General features: G+C 39.3%; 1 protein-coding gene and 1 long non-coding RNA gene across 4 annotated transcripts in view; one reads left to right on the forward strand and one right to left on the reverse strand.

Annotated features, from left to right (window-relative positions):
- The window catches only part of atl2 (atlastin GTPase 2), an 81322-nt gene extending 58909 nt beyond the window's left edge, over positions 1-22413 (forward strand). For 2 of the 3 annotated variants that reach the window (XM_067989298.1, XM_067989299.1), the window contains exons 3-13: positions 1447-1581; positions 5075-5179; positions 7640-7690; positions 8405-8461; positions 9479-9571; positions 10455-10593; positions 13344-13471; positions 13620-13676; positions 15527-15598; positions 17375-17806; positions 21186-22413. In XM_067989298.1, coding sequence (XP_067845399.1) covers positions 1447-1581; positions 5075-5179; positions 7640-7690; positions 8405-8461; positions 9479-9571; positions 10455-10593; positions 13344-13471; positions 13620-13676; positions 15527-15598; positions 17375-17806; positions 21186-21305 — 1389 coding nt within the window. In that variant the 3' untranslated portion in view covers positions 21306-22413. Of the gene's footprint in view, positions 1-1446; positions 1582-5074; positions 5180-7639; positions 7691-8404; positions 8462-9478; positions 9572-10454; positions 10594-13343; positions 13472-13619; positions 13677-15526; positions 15599-17374; positions 17807-20521 lie in introns of all 3 variants that reach the window. The other variant, XM_067989300.1, reaches the window with a different exon arrangement.
- Positions 849-18429, reverse strand: LOC137324700 (uncharacterized). The gene is made up of 3 exons (XR_010963708.1): positions 18260-18429; positions 17958-18071; positions 849-1118 (listed from the first exon to the last, which is right to left on the reverse strand). It is a non-coding gene; the product is annotated as an uncharacterized lncRNA (long non-coding RNA).
- Positions 22414-23600: the final 1187 nt, after the last annotated feature.

Here is a 23600-nt window from a genome sequence, read left to right on the forward strand (position 1 = left end):
CTGTATATGAGGTGACCTTGGCATGCATAGTCCACAAAAATAGCATTTGTGGCTAGTTCATCAAGAATAGAAACCCTGGTGATTTTTGTATATTTTTCCTCTCCCTGACCTGGGATGCCTTAGCCAATTATGAGACTTATCCCATCAGTACTCAACTTTGTGCTTTTTGGTCTGTCTTAATGGTCTCTTCCCTGGAAAGGGACACTTCTACAAATTTCCCCTCTTGTATCCACCCTTTCCCACAATGGTTTTGAATGTCAAGAGAACATGGTCAAGGTCACTTCTGGCTCAGGATACCTCTTATCTGTCTTCATTCTTCTACTTACCAGCTGCCACATCCCTTCCCTGAAATCAGCCTTCTCATCACTACTTTTAGAGCAGCTGTATAACTAAGGTGATAAACCTATTGCTCGGAAGTTGTAGAGGAGAGAAAGGTTTGTTATGGTGCAGAGTTTAGATTTCTGTTTAATGAGGTTACATAGAATTATGCTGAAAAACAGGCTGTTTGGCACATCCAGTTGGTGTTTATCCTACACATGAGGTAGTCCTAATCCATGTGCCTACCCTTTTCCCATAGTCACTTTTCCTTCAACCACTTATCTAATCTGTATCTTAAATGTTGACATGGTCTCTGCTTCAATCACTAACTCAGTGTGTTCTACACCCTCACAACTCAGTTTATTTTTTAAAAAGTTTCTCCTGTTGTCCTAAATCTTACATTTAATCTTGTATCTGTCCCCTTATTCTGAACTCCTTAATCACCTGGAAACAGTTGGTTTCTATCTACTTTGTCCCATCCCTTCAGAATTTTAAACAATTCTATCAAATCACTCCATTATCTCCTTCCTTCATTCTAGCAAAACAGCCTGCATATTATGTATTGCCAATCTTCCAAATTGCGTTCAGAAGCTGAATTCAATCCAGGTAGTTGAAGTTGCTATTTACCTTCTGTTGTGTATAGTAGGTCTCAATGTGGCATTTGAATCTTGGGGTTGCAAGAGCTTGTAAGCTATCTTTATTGAATGGTCAGGGCAGATTTGCTGTTGGAAATTCTGCCTCCATTCTACGCAAGATCAATACCAGTGGAAGTTAGTTGCCCATGGGACTTGAGGATTTGGCTGTCATAAAACAAAATGGTAGCATAATTCCATCTATCCTTTTTGCACCTATTACAAAAAGTTAATTGCAAACTATTGATGTAAAAGAGGGTTTTCATTGAACTACACCATTAACTTACAATCACTTATTTCTTATGGCAAAAGTGTTTAAGTTGGTCTTTCAGAAAGTTCTAAAACCAGGGACTTCATTGGTTATATCAGATAGGTAGTTTGAACTCTTTTTGGGGGGCAAAATTCAAAAATAGCACATTGCTGCCAACATGTGGAAATAGTTGCAAAAAAGTTTCATAAGTTCTAAATGTGGTGTTTGTTTTTCCTCCCTCTGCAGAATCCTGGTACGTGGCTGGGTGGAGATGACGAGCCATTGACCGGGTTTACTTGGCGAGGTGGATGTGAGCGAGAAACTACTGGTATACAAATCTGGAGTGATGTTTTTGTAATCAACAAGTCTGATGGAAGTCAGGTATGCTCAACAGTGAACTTCTACAAAACATTAAATACCACACTGGTTCAATCCACAAGAATGTCCTTGTTTTTTTTATACATATCTGCAAATGCTCTAAATTGCCCTAATGTGTGCCTTTCGTTCTGCGCTAACTAATCTCTGCCAGGACAGCAGGAGGTTAAAAGCTAAGCTAAGTCAACCATTTGTAATTTTTGGGAGGTGAGGAATTTGGAACAAATGGGAAGTTTTAAAAAAAAATTCCACAAAAGACTGGTAATCCTGGAATCCCATGTAATTAAGAAATTGAATTGTTCAGTCAGCATGAATCAGTGGCCCTTCGTGTCAAAGTACAGAGTGACATGTGAAAGCATGAAAAAATATTAGCAGGTAAAATCAAAGAAAACCCAAAGATGTTTTATAAATACATTAAGAGCAAGAGGAGCACTAAAAGTGTAGGGCCTATTAGAGATCAAAAAGGTAAACTATGTGTGGAGGTGGAAGATGTGGGTATTGTTCTTGATGAATACTTTATATCTGTCTTCACAAAGGAGAGGGATGATGCAGGAATTGAAGTTAAGGAGAAGGAGTGTGAAATATTGGATGGGATAAACATAGTGAGAGAGGAACTATTAAGGGGATTAGCATTGTTGGAAGTGGATAAATCGCCAGGGCTGGATGAAATGTATCCCAGGCTGTTAAAAGAAACCAGGGAGGAAATAGTGGAGGCTCTGACCATAATTTTCCAAACTTCATTGGATACAGGCGTAGTATCGGAGGACTGAAGGATTGCTAACGTAGCGTTGTTTAAAAAGGGAGAAAAGGATAGACCGAGTAACTACAGGCCAGTCAGCCTAACCTCAGTGGTGGGTAAATTATTGGAATCAATTGAGGGACAGGATAAACTCACTTAGAAAGGCATGGACTAATCAAGGACAGTCGGCATGGATTTGTTCAGAGGAGGTCGTGTCTGACTAACTTGATTGAATTTTTCGAGGTGACCAGGAGGATCGATGAGGGTAGTGCAATTGATGTAGTCTACATGGATTTTAGCAAGTCTTTTGACAAGATCCCACATGGCAGATTGGTCAAAAAAAGTAAAGGCCCATGGGATCCAAGGGAATGTGGTAAATTGGCTCAGTGGCAGGAAGCTTCCTGCCTTCCAGTGTTTTTGCAACTGGAAGGCTGTTTCCAGTGGGGTGCCGCCGGGCTCGGTACTAGGTCCTTTGCTTTTTGTGGTATACGTTAACGATTTCAACTTAAACATGGGCATGATTAAAAAAGTGGCAAATGGAGTTCAATCTGGAGAAGTGAGGTAATGCATTTGGGGAGAGCAAACAAAGCAAGGGAATATGCAATAAATGGGAGGATACTGAAAGGTGTTGAGGTGAGGGACCTTGAAGTGCATGTCCACAGATTCCTGAAGGTAGCAGGACAGAGATAAGGTGGTTAAGAAGGCATATGGAATGCATTCCTTTATTAGCTGAGGCATAGAATATAAAAGCAGGGATGTTATGCTGGAACTGTATAAAATACTAGTTAGGCCACAGCTTGAGTACTCTGCACTGTTCTGGTCACCACATTACAGAAAGGATGTAATTGCACTAGAGAGGGTGCAGAGGAGATTTGAGGATGTTGCCAGGACTGGAATTTTAGCTATGATGACAGATTGGATAGGCTGGGGTTGTTTTCCTTGGAACAGAGGAGGCTGAGGGGTGATTTGATTGAGGTGTACAAAATTGAGGGGCCTAGATAGAGTGGATAGGAAGGACCTATTTACCTTTAGCGGAGGGGTCAATAACCAGGGGGCATAGATTTAAAGTGATTGGTAGAAGGATTAGAGTGGAAATGAGGAAAGATCTTTTTTCACTGAGGGTGGTGGAGGGGGTCTGGAACTCACTGCCTGAGGGTGGTAGAAGCAGACACCCTCAACTTTTTTTAAAAAAACTACCTGGATGAACACCTGAAGAGCCGTGACCTGCAGGGCTACAGACCAAATGCGGGAAAGTGGTTTAGGCTGGGTGGCTCATTTCTCAGCCGACGTGGACACGATGGGCCGAATGGCCTTGTTCTGTGCCGTAAATTTTCTGTGATTCTATTTCTGTGATTTCTATGTGGTTTAGTGGTATGAGGAAGATATGCTTTCCTTGCCAAATTTAGAACAACATGCATTTTTCCCTTTTTTAATCAAAATACAAGAGGAAATTAAATGTCTGCATGTGTTGATGCACATAAAATAGATTGAAGCATATTTTTTGAAGAGCTTTGAGCAATTTTATATCTAACAATATATGATTAGGAGATATGGGTTATCAGAAATGAGATGCATTAGAAATTTGTTTGCATAGCTCCACTGATGGCTCAGTTGGTAGTGCCCAGTATGGTGCTGAGCTGTACAAGTAGAGATCCTGATCTGTCAAATCAGCAGGAGGGATGCCACCACAGGCTTCCATAACCCAGGGCTAAAAATCAGAGCGATTTTCAACTCCTAAATAGTGACCCTGCCAGGAAGTGTGCGCGTGAGGATCTTGGTGAAAAAGGTCTAAACTTGGTGGTGATGCCGTCCACGGCAGCTGATGCTCACTGGTTTCAGATGTGAAAAATAGGTGTTGCACCCAAGGATTGCTGGTGCCTCTAGACCTATATCCCAGCACAAATTGTCTTCAGGAGAAAAGTGGGGGGGGGGGGTTTAAAATATAATGCAGCATTCCAACTTTTCTGGTACTTTGCTACAGTGTATATGCTTATTATGAATTTTAAATGTAATTTCAAACCTGTATCAATGTTATTTTGATGAAAGACCTTGCATTTATATGGGGCTTTTTGTGTCCTTGGGATATCCCAAAATACTTCACAGCCAATGAATTACTTTTGAAGTATAGTCACTATTATTGGGTAAACAAACAGGCATCCAATTTCCACACAGCAGCTGTTTTTGGTACAGGTTGTGGGATAAATGTTGTCTGAGACAACTTACCTGCTTTCCTTTGAATAGTGGTATGGGAGCTTTTTACATTCACCTGAACAAACAAAGGGGGCTTCGGTTTAACATCTCTTGAAAGATTAAAATCATGACTTGTCTCATCAAGAAGCTAATTTTGTACATTAATAAATCAACTTCCCTATTTAATGAATTGTAAGTTGATCCATAGGTACAATTTTTTAAACTAATCAGGGCAGCATTTGCATTGGTAACTTTTCTAGTAATAGTTTTGTGAATACATGCAGTGCATTACCTTTTTTGAAGTTTTTTTAAAGAAGCTGGTAGGCATCTTGGTTCCCTCATCTATACTAACCCTCATTAGATCACAGGCTTGGAAATTATGTAGAAATAACCAACAAACCACTTGGTCTATGTTGAAATGCACTTTGAATGCAGTATGTTAACTGAAATAAATATCTTTGCAGCTATTTAGATAAACTGATATTATTCCAACCTACCAAATGCTGGCATTTTCATGTATGTCATTTAAAAAAAAAACTATTCTCAAACTTTGGAATTACTTTCTTCTAGGTTGCAGTGCTTTTAATGGATACTCAGGGGGCCTTTGATAGTCAGTCAACCATAAGAGACTGTGCTACAGTGTTTGCTCTCAGCACCATGACAAGTTCTGTTCAGGTAATCAAAATTCCAACTGCATACTAGTGATGCAGCAGTTTTTGACATGTTTGCCATTACATTAACATTCATTGGGAGACCTGTCCTTGTTTATTTTTAACAAAAACTTGTCAATTGTAATGTTCAGTAATCAATACTGTATTTTGTCTTTCTAGAATGTGAGATTTCAATAATTGAGTTAATACATGTTGAACACATTTATGGTCAGTTAGCCAGCTTCTCAATACAATGGGCATCCAGAAAATGTCAAATATATTTAGCATGCAGAATGATCTGGAATGCACTGCCTGTAAGGAACATAGGAACAGGAGTAGGCCATTCAGCCCCTTGAACCTGTTCCAACATTCATTGAGATCATGGCTGGTCTGTAGCCTAACTCCACTCACCTGCCTTGGCTCCATAATCCCTTAATACTCTTAGCTAGCAAAAATCTGTTGATCTCTGATTTTTAAAGTTATTAATTGAGCTAGCATCTACTGCTTTTGTGGGAGAGTTCCACACTTCTACCACCCTTTCGTGTGAAGAAGTGTTCCCTAACTTTTCTCTCCTGAATGGCCTGGCACTGATTTTAAGGTTATGTCCCCTTGTCCCAGACTCTCCCACCAGTGGAAAGTTTTTTTTCTCTCAATTCCTTTCAATATCCTAAAAACATCAACCAAATCACCCCTTAACTTTCGATATTCCAGGGAATACAAGATTAGTTTATATAATCTCTCCTCTCCTCATCTAACCTGTGGAGCCTGATAATATTCTGTGCTGCACTCCTTCTAAGGCCAATGTATCCTTAAGGTGCAATGCCTGGAACTGGGTACAGTACTCCAGATGTGGTCTAACCAGGGCTTTGTATAGCTGTAGCAAAACTTCCTCCTTCCCCCCCCCCCCCCCCCCAATATATTCTAGCTCTTTAGTTAAAGGGCTAACATTCTGTTCCTAGCTTTTCACCATTTTTTTAAAAAAAAGTACTCTACCCTTTTTTGGTCCAAAGCGGATGACCTCATTCATCTGGGTTGAAATCCATCTGCCACTGTTTTGCCCAATCACTTAATCTATCGATGTGTTAGTAATTTTATGCTCCCGTCTACACTACTTATTATGCTACCAATCTTTGTTATTGACAAACTTGGATATTTGGCTCTATTGTGTTATCTAAGTCATTAATAAATATAGTGATTAGTTGAGGCCCCAGCTCTCTCCAGCTCAAATTTTTCAAGTGCTCAGTCACACTGTCCTTAATTATAGATTCCAATAACTTCCCTACAACAGATGTTAGACTAACAGGTCTAATTCCCTGGTTTCTCTCATCTTTCTTAAATAATGGAGTCACATTTGCAATTTTCCAATCTAAAGGGACAATTCCTGAATTGAGAGAACTTTGGAAGATTATGGCTAAAGCCTCTGCAATTTCCTCACCTACTTCCTTTTAAAATCCTGGGGTGGAAACTGTCAGATCCTGGGAATTTGTCAGCCTTTAGTGCCATTATTTTTTCTAATACTGTTTTCTTGGTTATATTAACTTTTTAGTGAGTTACAGTCCTTGATTCTTTATTTCCCTGGAATGGCAGGTATATTATCCCCTTCTGTGAAGATTGACCTGAAGTAATTATTCAACATGTCTGCCATTTCCTTATTTTTATTTGCAGTATTACCCAAATCTGTTTTTAAAAGGTACACATTACCCTCGACTACCCTTTTTTCTTCTAATATAATTATATAAACTTGTGTTAAATCTTGATATCCCTTGCAAATTTCTTTTTGTATTCCCTTTTTGCAGCTCTTACTATCTCTTGTCTTTCTTCACTGTTCGTTACGTCTCTCCCAGTCCCCTGGATCTACACTATTCTTTGCACTTTTGTATGCTCTTTCCTTTTAGTTTTATGTTTTCTCTCACCTTTTGTCGACCATGGCTGTTTTATTTGGTAAGTAGAACACTTGCTCCTTGGGGGTATATACTGGTCCTATATTAAGCTAAATTCTTTTGACCACCTCCCCACTGTTCATCTGTAGTTTTACCTGATAACAGTCTTGACCAGTTTGCTGTCGTCAGTCTGTGTCTCATCCCATTAAAGTTAGCCGTACCAAAATCTAGAATCATAGTAACTGGTGCGTTTCTCCTTTTCAAACCTAACATTGAATTTGATCACACGTTCACTGTTAGATAAATGGTTCCTTACTGTTAGATTATAAATAAGTCTTATTACTAAACTTAGTATAGTCTGCCCTCTTGTTTCTAGAACATATTACTCTAGGTGGTGGAAGCAGATTTAGTAGTAACTTTCAAAAGATAATTTGGATATATATTTAAAAAGGAAAAATTTGCAGGGCTATGGGGAAAGACCAGGGGTTAGGGACTAATTGGATCGCTTTTTCAAAGAGCCGACACAGGCATGATGGGCTAAATGGCGTCATTCTGCGCTATATAATATAAAAATAAGCATTTTTATTTGGCTGTTTCTGTTGTAGGTATACAATTTGTCTCAGAACATTCAAGAAGATGATCTGCAACACTTACAGGTATAGTAGCCATTTTATTTACAGGGAAATCTTAATATTTCAGACTTTGTTTAATATTTTACTTCAGTATGTCAGTAATTTTGGCCCAATTTTGTTTTCCTGCGCACTAGCTCTGACCACTGATTGTTAAACTACCTGCATTTGCTCCTGTAGTACTCCTAAACCCGACCAACATCAGTCTTCTCCTACTGACTTAAGCAGCAATCTCCTGCTTTCCCCTCTGACACTTGTCTGCATATGGAATGGTCAGCATTAGGTATCTTTTTTGAATTTAGTGGAGCCAGTGGCATAGGAAACATCTGTTCTGTTCTCTGCTCTGCTCCTATTGACAAACTGATGAACCCAGCATTGTAGGGATAGTGCTGACCCACAAACTTACCAGGTGGTCGGATGTCCTCACTGTAGGAGGCTACCACATCATCTGTCAGGCTAGGTTTAGGATTACAGATATTGTAAGCAAATGCAGGCATGGTGAGAGCATGTGTCTGGTAGTCTGCCCAGTCCAGGAGAGGAGGACTGGACAGAAGCAAAGGTCTCCATACATTGAAATCTATATACCCATTTTTACTGAGACCCTTGAGCTTTGGTATGTTCAGAATCTATTGTTAATTGGTATTTTTGTGTTCAAGCTATAATTTGTAATCCTTATAAGGAACATTCTAAAATCTACCATTTGCAAACTTAATGGCTACACAAACTTTTTATTCTTTGTAGCTCTTCACAGAATATGGTCGACTGGCTATGGAGGAAGTTTACCAAAAACCCTTCCAGGTTTAGTATATTTAATGACTTGCATTGAATGTTAGAGTTTAGGTGTTACTTATGTGACCTTCCTTCACCATGCTATCCCTTCAGAATCACTAAGGTTTTTGCTCAGGTACCTAAGACTGTACAGTGAGAATTGAGTGTTTATTTCTAAGATAACTGGGTATGTATTTTAAATAGTTGGGTTGTACCTTGTCAATAAACTTCTAGGTCCCCGAATATCACATAGGAACTGCAGATCATGGCAAAGCAAATGCTTAAATTTAGTCACATAGCCAGCTAACCTGACTATCTGCTTACTTGTTAGATTTAAATTTCAGCTGTACAGCTAAAGTTAGCCATACCCTGCCCTGTAAAGATACCAGTTTGGCCTGACTGTTCAAGACAGCTGCATACTGCATTAGTGAAAATTTTAAATCTGTGTACAGCTAGCAACTGGTTCTTTAGGAGTGAATTGTATTAAGAACGGAGAAGGTTTAAAATATATGCCTGCAATTGTGGAATTTTCAGTCTTCTAACTGTCATAATAGCACTAGTGTACAATGCCTTTTTGTCTGCAGACTTGGCTCAGTGGTATTCTTGCCGGAGTCATAAGGTCATGGGTTCTTGCACCACCCCAGAGACTTGAGCACATAATCTAGGCTGACACTTAAGTGCAGTGCTGGAGGAGTGTTGACATTCAAGTGAAATATCTAAACCGAGGTCCTGTTTGCCTGGTCAAATGACGTAAAAGATTCTTTGGCGCTATTCAAAGAGGAGCAGGGGAGTTCTTACACTGTCCTGGCCAACATTTATCCCTCAACCAACACCACGAACAGATTATTTGGTCATCTATCTCTTTGCTAATTGTGGGACCTTGCTGTGCGCAAATTGATTGCCGCGTTTCCTACACTTGAAGTAATTTATTATCTGTGAAGTGCTTTGGGACATCCTGATGATGTGACAGGCTCTGTAAATAGTGGTTTTTTTTTTGTTGCCAGAGGGTAAATTGAAATGAAATTGATTAGTATTCTTTCTATGTAGACTCTAATGTTTTTAATAAGAGATTGGAGTTATCCTTATGAACATCCATATGGACTGGAAGGAGGCAAGAGCTTCTTGGAAAAACGGTTGGAAGTAAGATTTTAAATGTTATCCTCAGTTTTTATGTAACTTAATGTTTTATTATATTTCAATACACCAAGTTGATTGTTTGTTTGGCTTTTCTCAGCATTCCTATAAGCGAGAGAGGAATCCAACATTTTAATAGGATAAAGTTCTGTGGCTAATAGCCATGTGCCCCCTGCTGGCTGGTTAAGACTTTTGTTACTGTCTTGGGAAGATGTACTAAAAGTTTTGAACTTGAGGGGGTGGTAGTGTGTTTTAAATAGTTTGTACAAAAATGAGGAAGGCTGAAAGTTTAAATATACTCTTTCAGTCATTTGCATCGTGCATGCAGCAATTCACAATCATGAAATATGTACCTCTTCTAAGATCTATAGCAATATTGAATTTGAGGTATTTGTTTTGGTTTGTTCCTCAACACTCTATATTCTCATTTAAAACTGCCACACAGTAGGAGTATGCGGTGTTGCTGCTGATTCCTACTGTTGTGATTTCCCGTGTCCAGTTTAATTTCTCCCTCTTCACCCCCTTATTCCTGCCATGGACTGTACTTGGACTGAGATGTAGAGTAGGTGAACTGTTTCCTCTGCTAATGTCCATTTTGACCTCCTGTCGGAGAGGTGCAGATTGAGGTAGTTTGAGCATCCCTCCAGCATTTAAATATTTCCTTTTTGAAGAAAATGCCTAGTGTCTGCTCAGTGCTTTCTGACTTTGGTACCTTGCTAAGGGAGTCTGGGGAGGAAAGTTACTCCAGGAGAAAGTAATAATTGCTTCAGTAGACCATACCACTGGATTGACATTGTTCCTGTTAATAACCATCATTTGCAATGTACAGGGTCAGCTACAGTTACATTTCTTCAGTTAACTATAGCTATTTTATTTTCCTCTCTTTTAGATAAAACAAAACCAGCACGAAGAGTTGCAGAATGTTAGGAAACATATCCACTCCTGTTTTGCCAAGATCACTTGCTTCCTAATGCCACATCCAGGTCTGAAAGTTGCCACGAATCCTAGTTTTGATGGAAGATTAAAAGGTATCCAAAAGCCCTCATTGGTAATGAGCACTTAAGTTACATGCAGATATTTGCTGCATGATAAATTTTCATAATCCAGATGACCTGGTTGGCATGACCATATTTGGCATCTGGTGAATTCTATTTTGTGTATGCATGAAGGGAACAGGAATCAAAGGTTCAAAGCAATGTATCTACATGTTTTTTTGTCATTTTAAGATTCCTTATTCCAGGCCTGGAATGCTGCTAGACCTAGTGGTACTGATTGGAGTCTCTTTTTTTACTTCCTTCCCTTCACCTGACATAATGGAATATTACTATAGTGTTCTCTTGTGTAACACTTCTGGGGACTGTCATGTAACTGTATATTATAAATACACCTCTCTTCCCCACTCATCAATTTTTTTTTTACGTTGAGCCTCGTTCAGTTTCCTTGTAAATGAATGCTCTATTGATGGTGAGAATATTAGTGACCTAAATCACCTTAACTATAACTGCCATGGTTACATTTCTGGATAGAAAGTGTCACCTTTAACGACACAAGTCTAAGATTTCTGTATCCACCTTCCATAGGAGATTAATCTAGTCGTCTTTTATCCATCCCCATATTAGATTATGACATACTAGAATTAAATATCTAACCACTAATCACTTCACTGTCCTGTCCTGGAGTACTCGCAGCTGACACTTCTTCCTGGGATCTATAATTGGATATTTAGCTCTAGAGAGGAATAGACTTTTTGTTTTCTATTCAGTGGTGAAATCTTCCACTCAAGTCAAACAATGTCAAATATTTTATGGAGTTACTTTTTTTAAAATTCATTCTTGGGATGTGGGTATCACTGGCAAGGCCAGCATTTAGTGTCCAGCCTTAATTGTCGTTGAGAAAGTGGTGAGCTACCTTGAACTGCTGTAGTCCGTGTGGTGAAGGTACTCCCACAGTGCTGTTAGGTAGGGAGTTCCAGGATTTTGACCCAGCGGCAATGCAGGAACGGCAATATATTTCCAAGTCAGGATGGTGCGTGACTTGGAGGTTTTGGAGCTATAATTTTTATAATCAGAAATTGTAATGATCTAACAGACTTGCTTTATTTGGAGCATTTAATTGAGGCTAAGAACTGATTTCCCAGATGTATTTAAGATATTGGTGCTTGTGTTCCATCAAATTTTCATGGTCACCTTGCTCCCTGGGCAAAACCATTACCAGTTATGCCTGTTGATGGTGCTGAGATAGTTTTCAGTGTTAAGCGTATTGCATCTTGCCTGTTTTACTCAGCCTTGTGTCCTGCATAACAGTAGTGAATAATTTTTGATAGGATTTTAAATACTGCTAACCCAATCTTTCACCTCGCAGGTTGGTTGGATTTGCATATCTGCTTTTATTTTTAAAAAAATAACCTTTTCTGATAAGCCGCTCCAGCAGAAACAGATTTACGTTCCCTCAGATTTGCAGTTTTAAAGATAAGTTACTGTCAGCGAACCTCACCCTCCACAACCTGAAGTAAAAGTCAGATAACCTAAGTTAATTCATCTCCATTTGAGAACCCGATGCTGTTGAACTTTTTTTTAAAAGATTACTGTTGACCCTTAGTGAATGTGTCCCTGCCCCACAGTTGCATAACACATCGAAACAGACACCAGCCTATATTACTTGGGCAAAAGCAGCTATCCTGTTTTGTTCTTCAATGGTGGAGCTAGGTTTGGCTGACTTGGGGGTGGGGAATGGAATTCAAGATTTGGAAGACTTGACATAAAGGAAACTGAGCTGGGGAATGCCAACTTACCTAGTCCAAAGGCAAAGCTGGGAACAGCACAGACTCACAAGCCAAGACTGGTTACAGGAGGTTCCTGGGAATGGAGGTGGTCCTTCAAAACCCCATTGGCTGGCTGCAATGATTGGGAGAGGGTTATGACCCATCCTCCCACTGGCACTACCATTGCTTCTCTTCCTACTTGCTGCCCGCACCCACCCCCCACTCTACAGCCCACTGAGCGGTCAGGCAGCTTCAAACCCCCACTGCCTTGAAGAGCTTCTGGTCTTTGCTGGAGTGTAGGCCAGATGTGTGTGTCCTGCTGGTGAAGCAGTCTTTTTTCTTCCTCCTTCAGCACCATCACTGCCGTGCCAATCCCTGGTCCTAGTTGTTCCTCCTTCCTCTTCTCTCCTTTCTGGTCCTGGCTGGAGAGTAGGCTAGAAGCCCCCTCCCTCATTCCCAACCCCAGAATTTCTGGCCCTGGCTGTAGGGTAGCTAGTATTTTTATAATGCCAAATAAATTTCTCTTCCATAGTTGTACTTACTCGATTTACTATTTTTTTTGTGATGAGGTTAACTATTTTGAGAAGATTCAATTTCTCCCCAGCAGCTCTTGTGTAGTCAGCTTGGAGATCCTAACTATTCGGTAGTTAAATGCAGGTTAACGATTGGAAAGGAAGCTTGCCTTTCCTGATGGCTCAGAAGGTTAAGATAGTATGCAGAAAGAAAGACTTGCATTTATATAACACTGTTCACAACCTTGGGACGCCCCAAAGCGTTTTACATCCAATTAAGTACTTTTGAAGTTTAGTCACTGTCGGAAATGCAGCAGCCAATTTGTGCACAGCAAGGTGCTGTTGTATATTCATCTTCAGCAGTAAGCAAAATTTTTAAATGAAGTACATTGCATCATAAAGCAAGCTACTTGAGTGAAAACTGTGAGTAGGTATGTTTACTTTAGATGTAGCCTTGTGATATATTGTAATTTGCAAACTGTTGGCATTTATTTTGTCCCAATAGACATTGATGGTGACTTCAAGAAGGAGCTCCGCAATGTAGTGCCATTTCTATTGTCGCCTGAAAACTTGGTAGAGAAGGAAATAGGAGGTTCCAAAGTGACTTGCCGAGATCTTGTTGAATACTTCAAGGTAGGAAAAGTGACTGACTAGTCAGTTTTTAGTATTTGTTCTAATATAGTAATTCAGATTTTTTTATGAATGTTTGTTTGTTTGTTTTATTTCAGAAGGCACTATTAGCACACTAATGTTCCAGTAACTCCTCTTTCTTGCCCTTCAGGCTTACATCAAAATTTATCAAGGAGAGGAACTACCTCATCCAAAATCTATGCTGCAGGTACTTTTAATCTCTTTTTCTCAGAGCTGTAGCTTCCTGGTACTGGGGTAATCAGGTGTTCTAATTTTTCTTATCTGTGTTGAGCATCCTATCCTAAATTGTTAAAATGTTGACTGTTTTGAGGAGTGTTTCTAAAATGGTTATAATTATGACTTGAAATAAATTAAGGGCAGATATTGCCACTTCATTGGGTCATGGTTTTGAAGTATATAAATTAGTTTGGCGGTGGGGAAAAGGAGAAGCATTCTCTATTGATAAACATTTAAAACTCTAACTCAGGAATGTTTGATCCTTTGACACAAACATTATATCCTCCAATATTAAGATGAATATTGTGGTTGAAGGAAACCAAACTTCTCTTTCTCACCCCTACCCACCTCCATTTTTGTGGTCAACAATCGTTTAGTAATTGGTAACTCAAAACTGGATGCTTAAGAGCTGCTTATAGTTTCTACATATCTACAATGTGTTGTATAGATGTAGAGGTGTTTTAATGTATTATAAATGGAGATTTCCCCTATGCCTGAAAGACATTTTCAAAGTGCTTGATTTCTTTAACTAGTCTGTCAGAATCATTGAAATAATTATATATCACAAAGCTGAATGCTTAAATTAGAGATTTTTCAATTAACACATGCAGTTTCCACTCCCTCCCAGAACTGAGACACTGGGCCATTCACCTCAGCTGAATTTTTATTTCATTTGTAAGGAATCTTACAACACCAGGTTATAGTCCAACAGTTTTATTTGAAAATCACAAGCTTTCGGAGATTATCTCCTTCGTCTGGTGAGTGAGTGAATGAGGGGTTCTCAAATCGCATATCTTGTATTAGGCTGGGAATCAAAGATGTCGTTGGTGTTCAGACAGGTTAGCCACGGAAAACAGTGTGTCCCAGTATACTGAATACACGAGGGTCAAATTACACAGACAAGGAGAGAAAGAGGCCCGAAAGGCAGAGAGAGAGAGAATGTCCAGTTTTATTATTCTGCTCGACGATTTTGCGTTGTCGTGTGTCTTGAAGGCCGCCTTGGAGAATGCTTACCCGAAGATCGGTGGCTGAATGTCCTTGACTGCTAAAGTGTTCCCCAACTGGGAGGGAACCCGCCTGTCTGGCACGTGACCACGCAAAATCGTCGAGCAGAAATTGATAGCCAAGTTCCGCACCCATGAGGACGGCCTCAACTGGGATCTTGGGTTCATGTCACGCTACACGTAACCCCACCAGCGGGGGAAAAAAAAGTTATGTTTTTAATAAAACTGGACCCTCTCTCTCTCTCCTTGTCTGTGTAATTTAACCCTTGTGTATTCAGTATACTGGGACATACTGTTTTCCGTGGCTAACCTGTCTGAACACCAACGACACCTTTGATTCCCAGCCTAATATAAGATATGCGATTTGAGAACCTCTCTCTCATTCACTCACTCACCTGACGGAGATAATCTCTGAAAGCTTGTGATTTTCAAATAAAACTGTTGGACTATAACCTGGTGTTGTAAGATTCCTTAATTTGTCCACCTCAGTCCATCACTGGCATCTCCATCATTTTTATTTCATCACAAACATTATTTTGATTGACTTTCTGGTGAGCAATCTCCTAGATCCTTGCAAGATTACAAAACTGGTTTCCCCAGAACCATGGGGACAAGCTTTGAACTGAAAACTTGGCAATTGGCAAATGTCTGATTTAGTACCTATTTACAATTGTACATTTTATACACTCTTGGTTGATGGTTTTCAGAAAGCACTTTATAATGAGGTTCATTTGCAGTGCTCTGTAGATTTGTGAAAACTCTTCTCAGGCAGAAGATTGCTAAGAGAAAGATCATTAAAGCAGTCATTGTTTTATAGGCAACAGCTGAAGCCAACAATCTAACTGCTGTTGCAGGAGCGAAAGATGTCTACAACAAAGCCATGGAGATGGTATGTAACTATTGCCCACTGCAAAATTACCAATATAAATTTTGTGGATTCTTCTGAGATGCAGTGCCTATGTTCTATTTTGGTATGGTTTTTAATCTGCACATTATCCTACACTTCTGTCCCGTTCCCACTGTTCGTGTTAATGACTGTTGTAACTTCATAATCAATCTGTGCTACCACCCACTTTTCAAATTGAAGGGAGGGAAACTTTTATGCCGTTCCATATATTGAGGTTAGAGTAAATTTTAGGGATTTTCTACTCATTAGTGATTTTGGGTGGTTTATACAAGATCCATTATTTACTATGTAATTTAGTTGTTTTAATTCAGTGGGTTCAGTTTTTATTTTACTAACATTGATTGCACCCAAGTAGTTTTCTGACTTTGGAACTTGCAATGTAGTATGTGTAACTGCTACTTACTTCCATTAATAAAAGTTCTGTGGTATTTAGTAAAGACAACATCTCAACACATAATAAAAGCAGTCTCATACTTGTGTATTTTCCCCCACTGTAACTCTTTTGTGTTGCAAGTTGGTTTCTACTCACCTAATGAGGCTGACTTATTCCTAACCCTAAACTTATTCTCCTGAACTGGTAATTCCAGATGGAATAGATTCAAATGTTGATATTTATTTCACATGGTCAAGATGCTTGTCAGCTCCACAAGTGAGGGACAGGGAGAAAGCATCGAACAATCCTGCAAGAGACTGAAGTGATCCTTTTGATGATCCCTTAAATATGTGTAAAACTTAGCAGCTGAAAATCTGTTGTGGGATCCAATATAAACAGCCCTGCTTTAGATATCAGAGGGCTCCCTATTTGGGATTGTATGCCTTTGATCCTTGTACAGAGAAGTTGTTTCTTTATTGCTTTGTGATGCCAATGAGAGAACTTTGCGTGTGGCTCATTAAGTCATGCTCTGAAAACGCACTTATTTTTGAGTCTAGGATGCCCCCAAACACTTGAGATTAAATTTAAGAAAATTATACATTAGTCAGAATAACATTGAAGATACTATTAGAGTACAGGAAGCGGAGAGTGAGGAAGACTATGAGCCTGAAGAAACGCAAACTGTGAACAAAGTGTAAACGCTGGATTGTTGGTCCCAATGTGGGGCACCATGGGGCCGGGGATTTAATGTGGAGCTGGCTGTGATGAGATCTATTACGATCCATGACCCAAATAGTTAAATGAATATTCAGAATCTGAAGTCCTTTCCATTGAAACTTTTTTATAAGCTGGAAAAAATAGCAAGTTAAACAAAAGCAATTTCAAATTGTGAAATAAGATGTTACCAAGCAGAGGGGGCGGGAGAGAAATAGATAGAATCCTGATTGCCCATGAATAGGGATTTACACGTTGTCCACTGAAGCAAGCAATTAAAACTGATCAATGCATGCCCAGAAAAGGGACCTGAACTATGGGAGAAAATGGAGAAATTTTCACATGTTCTACACTTAAAAGGTGAGTAATCTCCTTCCACACAAAGATTGTCATGGTTATTTGGTAACTTCCCCCTTAAATATACTCTACCCACCTTCACTGGAGGTCAGTAAATGTATTTAAAAAAAAAAACATTTCAGTAGCACTGGTATTAGTGTACACACATTCTTTGTACTTTCAAGAACTTTCAGATAGGCTTAGGTATGGTGCATTCCACTTAATAGTGTGAAGAAAATGCTTTTGTTCATCTGGCAACTGTAGAATAAAGGCATGATAATAGTGCTTAGAAATAGCATTGTATTCAAGAAGTGTAAATGTGTTTGTTCTTGCAGTTCTGTGGGGGAGATAAGCCTTACATTGCACCAGCAGATCTGCAGCAGCAGCATCTGACCTTGAAAGAGGCTTCTATCAGGCAGTTTCGATCTGTCAAGAAAATGGGTGGGGACGAGTTCTGTCAGCGCTACCAAGAGCAGCTTGAGCAAGAAATGGAGGAGAACTATGCAAACTTTGTAAAGCACAACGACAGCAAAAATATTTTTTATGCTGCTCGCACACCTGCCACGCTTTTTGCTGTGATGTTTACCATGTATATAATCTCAGGAGTGACTGGATTCATTGGTTTGAACTCAATAGCTTCTTTATGCAATCTCGTGATGGGAATGGCTCTAATATCCCTCTGCACCTGGGCTTATACTAAGTATTCTGGTGAATTCAGAGAATTTGGCGCAATCATTGATCAAGTGGCTGAAACTATATGGGAACAGGTTAGTACACTTTTTCCCCCACCCACCTTTTATTGCCACTAAGGTTTGTTCAATTTAATGTAGGAAACTCTCTTTACTTCATTTATAGATAGTTGCCTTTTAACATTTAAAATGATCATATGAAATGTCGACTTTTAAAGTGGAACTTAACTGTTACTGGGTGATTACAGTCTTAGCTGGTGAGTAGTTTGCACAGTGTGCTCTTCAAAAGGTGTCACTTTGAATCACTTGGGTGCAAGTTCATTACTGCATAATCTTCAATGTGCTGTTAAAATAAGAAGTTTGTTTTAATTCTTCAACCCCTATTTACCATCTCTCAGTAAACATGGTGCTGCTTCTGTTCCTGTATGTCTCTGGCAAAACTAAATGAGTTTTTTTAAATTCCTGAATTACAGTTGACCAGATTTAACAGAAACTTGAGGATAAACTTTAAAAAAAAATTAATGTAATCACCTGTCCATCTTCCACATCACTTAATGAAATAATAACTGCAGCTTGGAGGGGATCCATCGTGTTTGTCTGACTTGGTTCCTGAAAGTTCCCAACCTCCCTCACCGACCCACGCGGTTGGGATGTTGGTTTGTTCCTTTGCATATCCACTGTTACTGATTGTAGTCGTGTCAGTGTGCTATGAAGAAAGAGCTTGCATTTTTATATAGCACCTTTTAGGACATCCCAAAGTGCTTTACAGCCAAAGTAGTAGTTTTGTAGTGAGGTCACTATTGTAATGTAGGAAACATGGCAGCCAAATTGGTCATATGGCCCCACAAACAGCAGTGACAACAACCAGATAATCTGTTTGTGATGGTTGAGGGATAAATATTGGCCAGGACACTGGGAGAACTCCCCTGCTCTTCAAAATAGTGCCGTGGGATCTTTTACGTCCAGATGGGGCCTCGGATTTGTGTCTCATCCAGAAGACTGTTCCCAGACAGTGCAGAGGTCCCTCAGTTCTGGCACTGAAGTGGCAGCCTAGATTATATAATCAAGTCTCTGGGGTGGGAATTAAACCCACAACCTTCTGACTCAGGTGAGTGAAAAAACCAGTTGAGCCAAGGCTGGCAGATTCCCTTCCATCTGTACTGCCTACAGCTGGAAAATGATCTGGGCAAACCAAATTGGAAGGCAAGTACCTTTTTTATGGCAGGAAACCTGAGTCAGTGACTGTTCTGTTCGACCTATTGGTCATTTTTTGGAGCCACGAAAGATTAACTGAAATTTGGCCTTTTACTGTTGAATTGTTCCAAAACTTTTGCTGTGCACATCATTCTAAGAAAAACAAATAGAATTTTTAATTTAACATTTGCATTAAAACAGCCTTGCTTCATGCTGTTTTTGTGAAGGATATAATTGATCTTTTGCAAAAACAGATGGTAGGAAAACTTTTTTGGTTCCTTTTTATCCTGCCTGTTAAGGTTCCAAACTGAAATACAGATGCTCTGAATAACCGAGAATCAAGACCCCCCCCCCCCCTCCTCCTCTTTCTTTTGAAGCAAGCAATGCAAGATTAACTGTAGCATTCAGTTAAGTTGCAGGCAAAAGAAATTAGACTGAGAAGCATAGATGAGGGAAGGACTGAAGGAGATTGAGGCAGCATAATTAAGTTAAGAAAGCTACTGGTAGAGGGGAAAACAAACTACCGGATTTTAAAAGTGGAAGAGAATTGAGTGGTCTGCTATTGGGAGCCTTGACATATTGTCATGGGTAAGATGTACCTCCTACCTATGATCTTCCAAGTGCCAAATTTCCAATCTCTGCCACTTGCAGTTCATTGCAATCAGGTACTTCTCCACATGGAGTGTGTTTCTCTGGGTTCTTCTAATAGGTGATTCTGAAGTGCCATTGGTGGTAGCTTGTGAGCAGAACACCTCCAGGGTCAAGGAAGTCGTGGGGCAATAGAAGAAAAATAAAAATTGAACTGAATTTGGGGCTAGTTGAGAAGACCAGGCCTACAGACCAGGAGGTCCTGGTTCAATTCTTAATCTGTACTAAATTAGTTGATCTCAGAAGCAGTTGGGTCAGGGAATAGAAAAATCAGCTTTGTAGATGTCATTTTTAAAAAATGACACCTTTTTATCTATCCTTTCCTAAAAAGACTTTTTGACTCGCTGTGTATACTCACAAGTGATTGGACACTAAATCGAACAAATGATAACTGAAATAGCTATGCTCCAAAATAGTTCCTTAATATGGCACAAGTGGGAATGAGACGAAATCAGTAAGTTGTTAGGTGATTCAGCCAATTGAGTCACGAACACCAGTTAGGGTGAATGATGGCTGGGGTGGGACCATATCTGGAATAGTTTGGGAAGGGGCTTTGGGAATCAGTGAAAGCCACATTTCCACTTGCCCAGTGCCCCATATGAGCCATTCAGTGATGTTGATCCCTGTTTAGATATTCACCTTTTAAATATCTACTCTGGCTGCATCGTATGTTCTAGTGGCTGTTATCCTCAACTAGTGTGTGCTGCCTCAAATTAAGCTTTGGTTCCCAGTCTTTTTATCTATCTATACTGATCACTGCCCACTCTGGCTGACTGCCTTTTCTTTCTTTCCCTTCATGCAATCCAGAGGAGTCCAAAGAAGGTGAAAACCTTATCTGGTTTATTACCACAAACAGAAACTTTGTTTAATATATTGCAGTCTTCCCAGTTGCTAACTGGATTGACAAATCAAGTGCATTGGTGATCACTAACTAACAACTCCTTGTTTTAGGTATTATGCAAGCTGTTCACTTCAGCTCGAAATAGAGTGATACATCGTTCTATTACATCAACACTGAGACTTTCGTCCAACAACAACAAGAAGAAAAACTAGCTGTTGCGCTTTAATCATCTGTTTGATATTTTTTTTGGGGGGGGAAGTGTGGACATTTACACATGCACAGTAACAAACTGGTCAGGGTCTTGCTGTGTAACACAGGCTGTAAAATGTACACAGCTAACTCGACAATGTAGGGTGCAGAACTGCTCATTTCTTTTTAAGTGACTGTTAGGAGGGCAAGCAGACCCACTTGAAGGAGAACTGTGGTAAATGCATCTTGATTCAGACCATTAATTAAGATTTTTGATTTTAATTTTTTAAATATAAACCATGTATTATCCATTGTATTATATGCCAGAATAGCACAGGCTGCCATGGTTTAGCATATTTTCCATTTAACATTCTTTTTCCCTTTTTAATGCACATGGTTGCACTTAGTTTTCCATTCAGTCTTTCATCATTCTTTTCTGTTCAACATTCTTGTAGCTATTCTGCAACTATTTAATGGGGAAATATTTAATAAACATGGTATTACTGTTCTCTTTTGTTAATAGCATGTTTTTGGTTACCCCATTTTAAGTCTCCCTTTCTTTCTTTTAACATTCCCATATTACAGGTGTTGAAGCCACTGAGTGACAATTTGATGGAGGACAACATAAGACAGACTGTAGCAAACTCCATCAAAGCAGGTTTGACTGAGCAGGGCTCCCAACATACCAAATTAAAGACAAACTGACAATCCAACTTGCCCTTGCCTGGCTCTTATGGTGTCAAGTGCTTTCTGTAGGTTACAGACTTGGTGAATCAATTTAAAATTAGTCTGCGTAGATTTTGAAGTGAGAGGCCCAACTTCACTGGACACTGCCACAAAGGTCTGAAGAACGAAGAAGGAAATGTTCCTGAAGATGATTTTTCAGTGGGTAGGTAGATACATCACTAAACAAGATGGTTCAGGGATGTGTAACATTTGTAATTTAAATGTTACTTTTTGACACGAGAACGCTAATCGAATTTCCTTTTCAGGTCTCCTTTTGAGTGTTGGTGGATTTATGTGTGAAAGGCTGGTTTGCACTGTAGTATACTGTACAGATAAATCCATGGGATCATTGAGGTAGTGATGCAGAGTAAAGTTTGAAATGAGCCAGTTAGTTTTTTTTTGTTAATGCTTTGCTTGTATTACCAGTATTACACATTGCATGAATCCAAACTACACAGGCTACTGGATTAACTTGAGGACAAAATTACTGTTAGTTGGGGGTAATTGAAGCTTGCCTTGCCTTTCCTGAAAACAGCCCTAGAACAGTTGTGTAAATCAGTGACGGTCAAACTGCTGGGAGATTTTACCATTTCACTACTGGCACTTGAGTCCATCCAATATGCTATATTTTTTTTCTTTATTTTGAGAAGAAGGATGGGAGTAAATCCATCCAAAAAGAACTGTTGCCCGTAGCTACCTGTTAGCATTGTCTGTACAGTGCATTTATCTTTTTTAATTTAATTTTCTATCAAATCATAGAGGTGGGGCATGTATATTAAATATAAATATATAAATACCAAATTTTGTATCAAAGTTTTTGTAGTTAATGGCAAAATCTGGTACAGTGGTAGGCTCCGTGCAGTTTATGTAAAGGAATGTTATTTGTGATTGATGTAAGCATAAGAGTGCATCAAATTTGAGGTTTTGATATATTTGTGATATTACCTGCCTTGAGCACTGCAATCCCACCCCTTATGGCAAAGCAATGGGAATGTTAGTCGTGGAATTCGGTTGTCTTCTGTTGCATTTTAAAGTTATTTCCTGTAATTTATTTTTCAATACATAATTAAAGTACTCTATGAAATTCCCTGCTCTGGTTGTTTTTCTTTTTGCTGAAATTCTGCAAGATGTGCTGTCAGGGAACCTAGATTTTAATTTTTTTAAATCGTTAATGGAACTTAACCTGTAATATGTACCTCAGTCAATGTTATTGGCTGCATTTAAATGTAAAAATGTTTTTTTTCTCCTGAGCATGTATATAATTGGTGGGGAAATATTGTAGAAGTGTCTATTAAATATAAGCCGCTTAGACACTGAACAATTTTCAGAACTATTCTGATCATGCAAAAGAACGTATTCAGGTAATTCAGTATTATGTAAAGTGGCTCAGATGGAATAAGAATAAAGAAGTCATTGTTCCATTAAGAGCAAAATAACATTTTCTACAAATGAAACAGAACAATTGAGATTTGGATAAAAGCAATCCTTTAGCCATTTTAATCTTCCAGAATATGAACCCTATTGTCTTCCTGTTTCATCAGTGAGGCCAGTGTCCTTCTCTTAACCCACCTTCCAGTAGCACAAGGTATTTTCCACATACAATGCACTACTAATTGTGCCAAGGTTTATTTTATAAAAACACAGCACCCTATCTCAAGCTGCAAGTATAAATACTCTAAATCCATCCTGTCCCCTCATGCTGTATCTTTTCTTGGACACCTGATGATCATTGACAAGGATCAGTTAACAAAGAAAAAAAGTGACATTGGGAGAGTGTGATAAGGAGCTATAAAAATACATTGACTACACTTCAAAAATAATGTAGTGGTTGTGAAGCTCTCCTATGTAGCCACCTGCAGCAGCCAATTTACTGTAAGATTGCATAAACAGCAGAGATAAATGACCAAGTTAGATTGTTTTTGGTGGTGTCTGTTAAGGGAGGAATGGGGGTCGGACACCAAAACTCCATGCTCTTCAGTATTTGGACACGTGAAATAATCAACACTCACCTGAAAATAATGCCGTGGGATTTTTAAACAGATGTGATCTGATTAACATCTCAGCCAAAAGACGGTACCTCCCGAATATACAGTATCCCCTCAGCACTGCATTGAAGTGTCAGTCTAAATAATGGAGTGGTGCGTGAAGTCAGAGGACTAACTGATGCCCCAGCAAGAGCCATGCTGGCACCTACAAATAAACTAGTCCTACACTTCAAAGTGTAATTGTAAACAGGGAAAAGCTCTTTGAACACAATCCTACAGTATATAGGAT

Source organism: Heptranchias perlo, chromosome 8 (genome assembly GCF_035084215.1).
Source record: "Heptranchias perlo isolate sHepPer1 chromosome 8, sHepPer1.hap1, whole genome shotgun sequence".
Classification (NCBI taxonomy): domain Eukaryota; kingdom Metazoa; phylum Chordata; class Chondrichthyes; order Hexanchiformes; family Hexanchidae; genus Heptranchias; species Heptranchias perlo.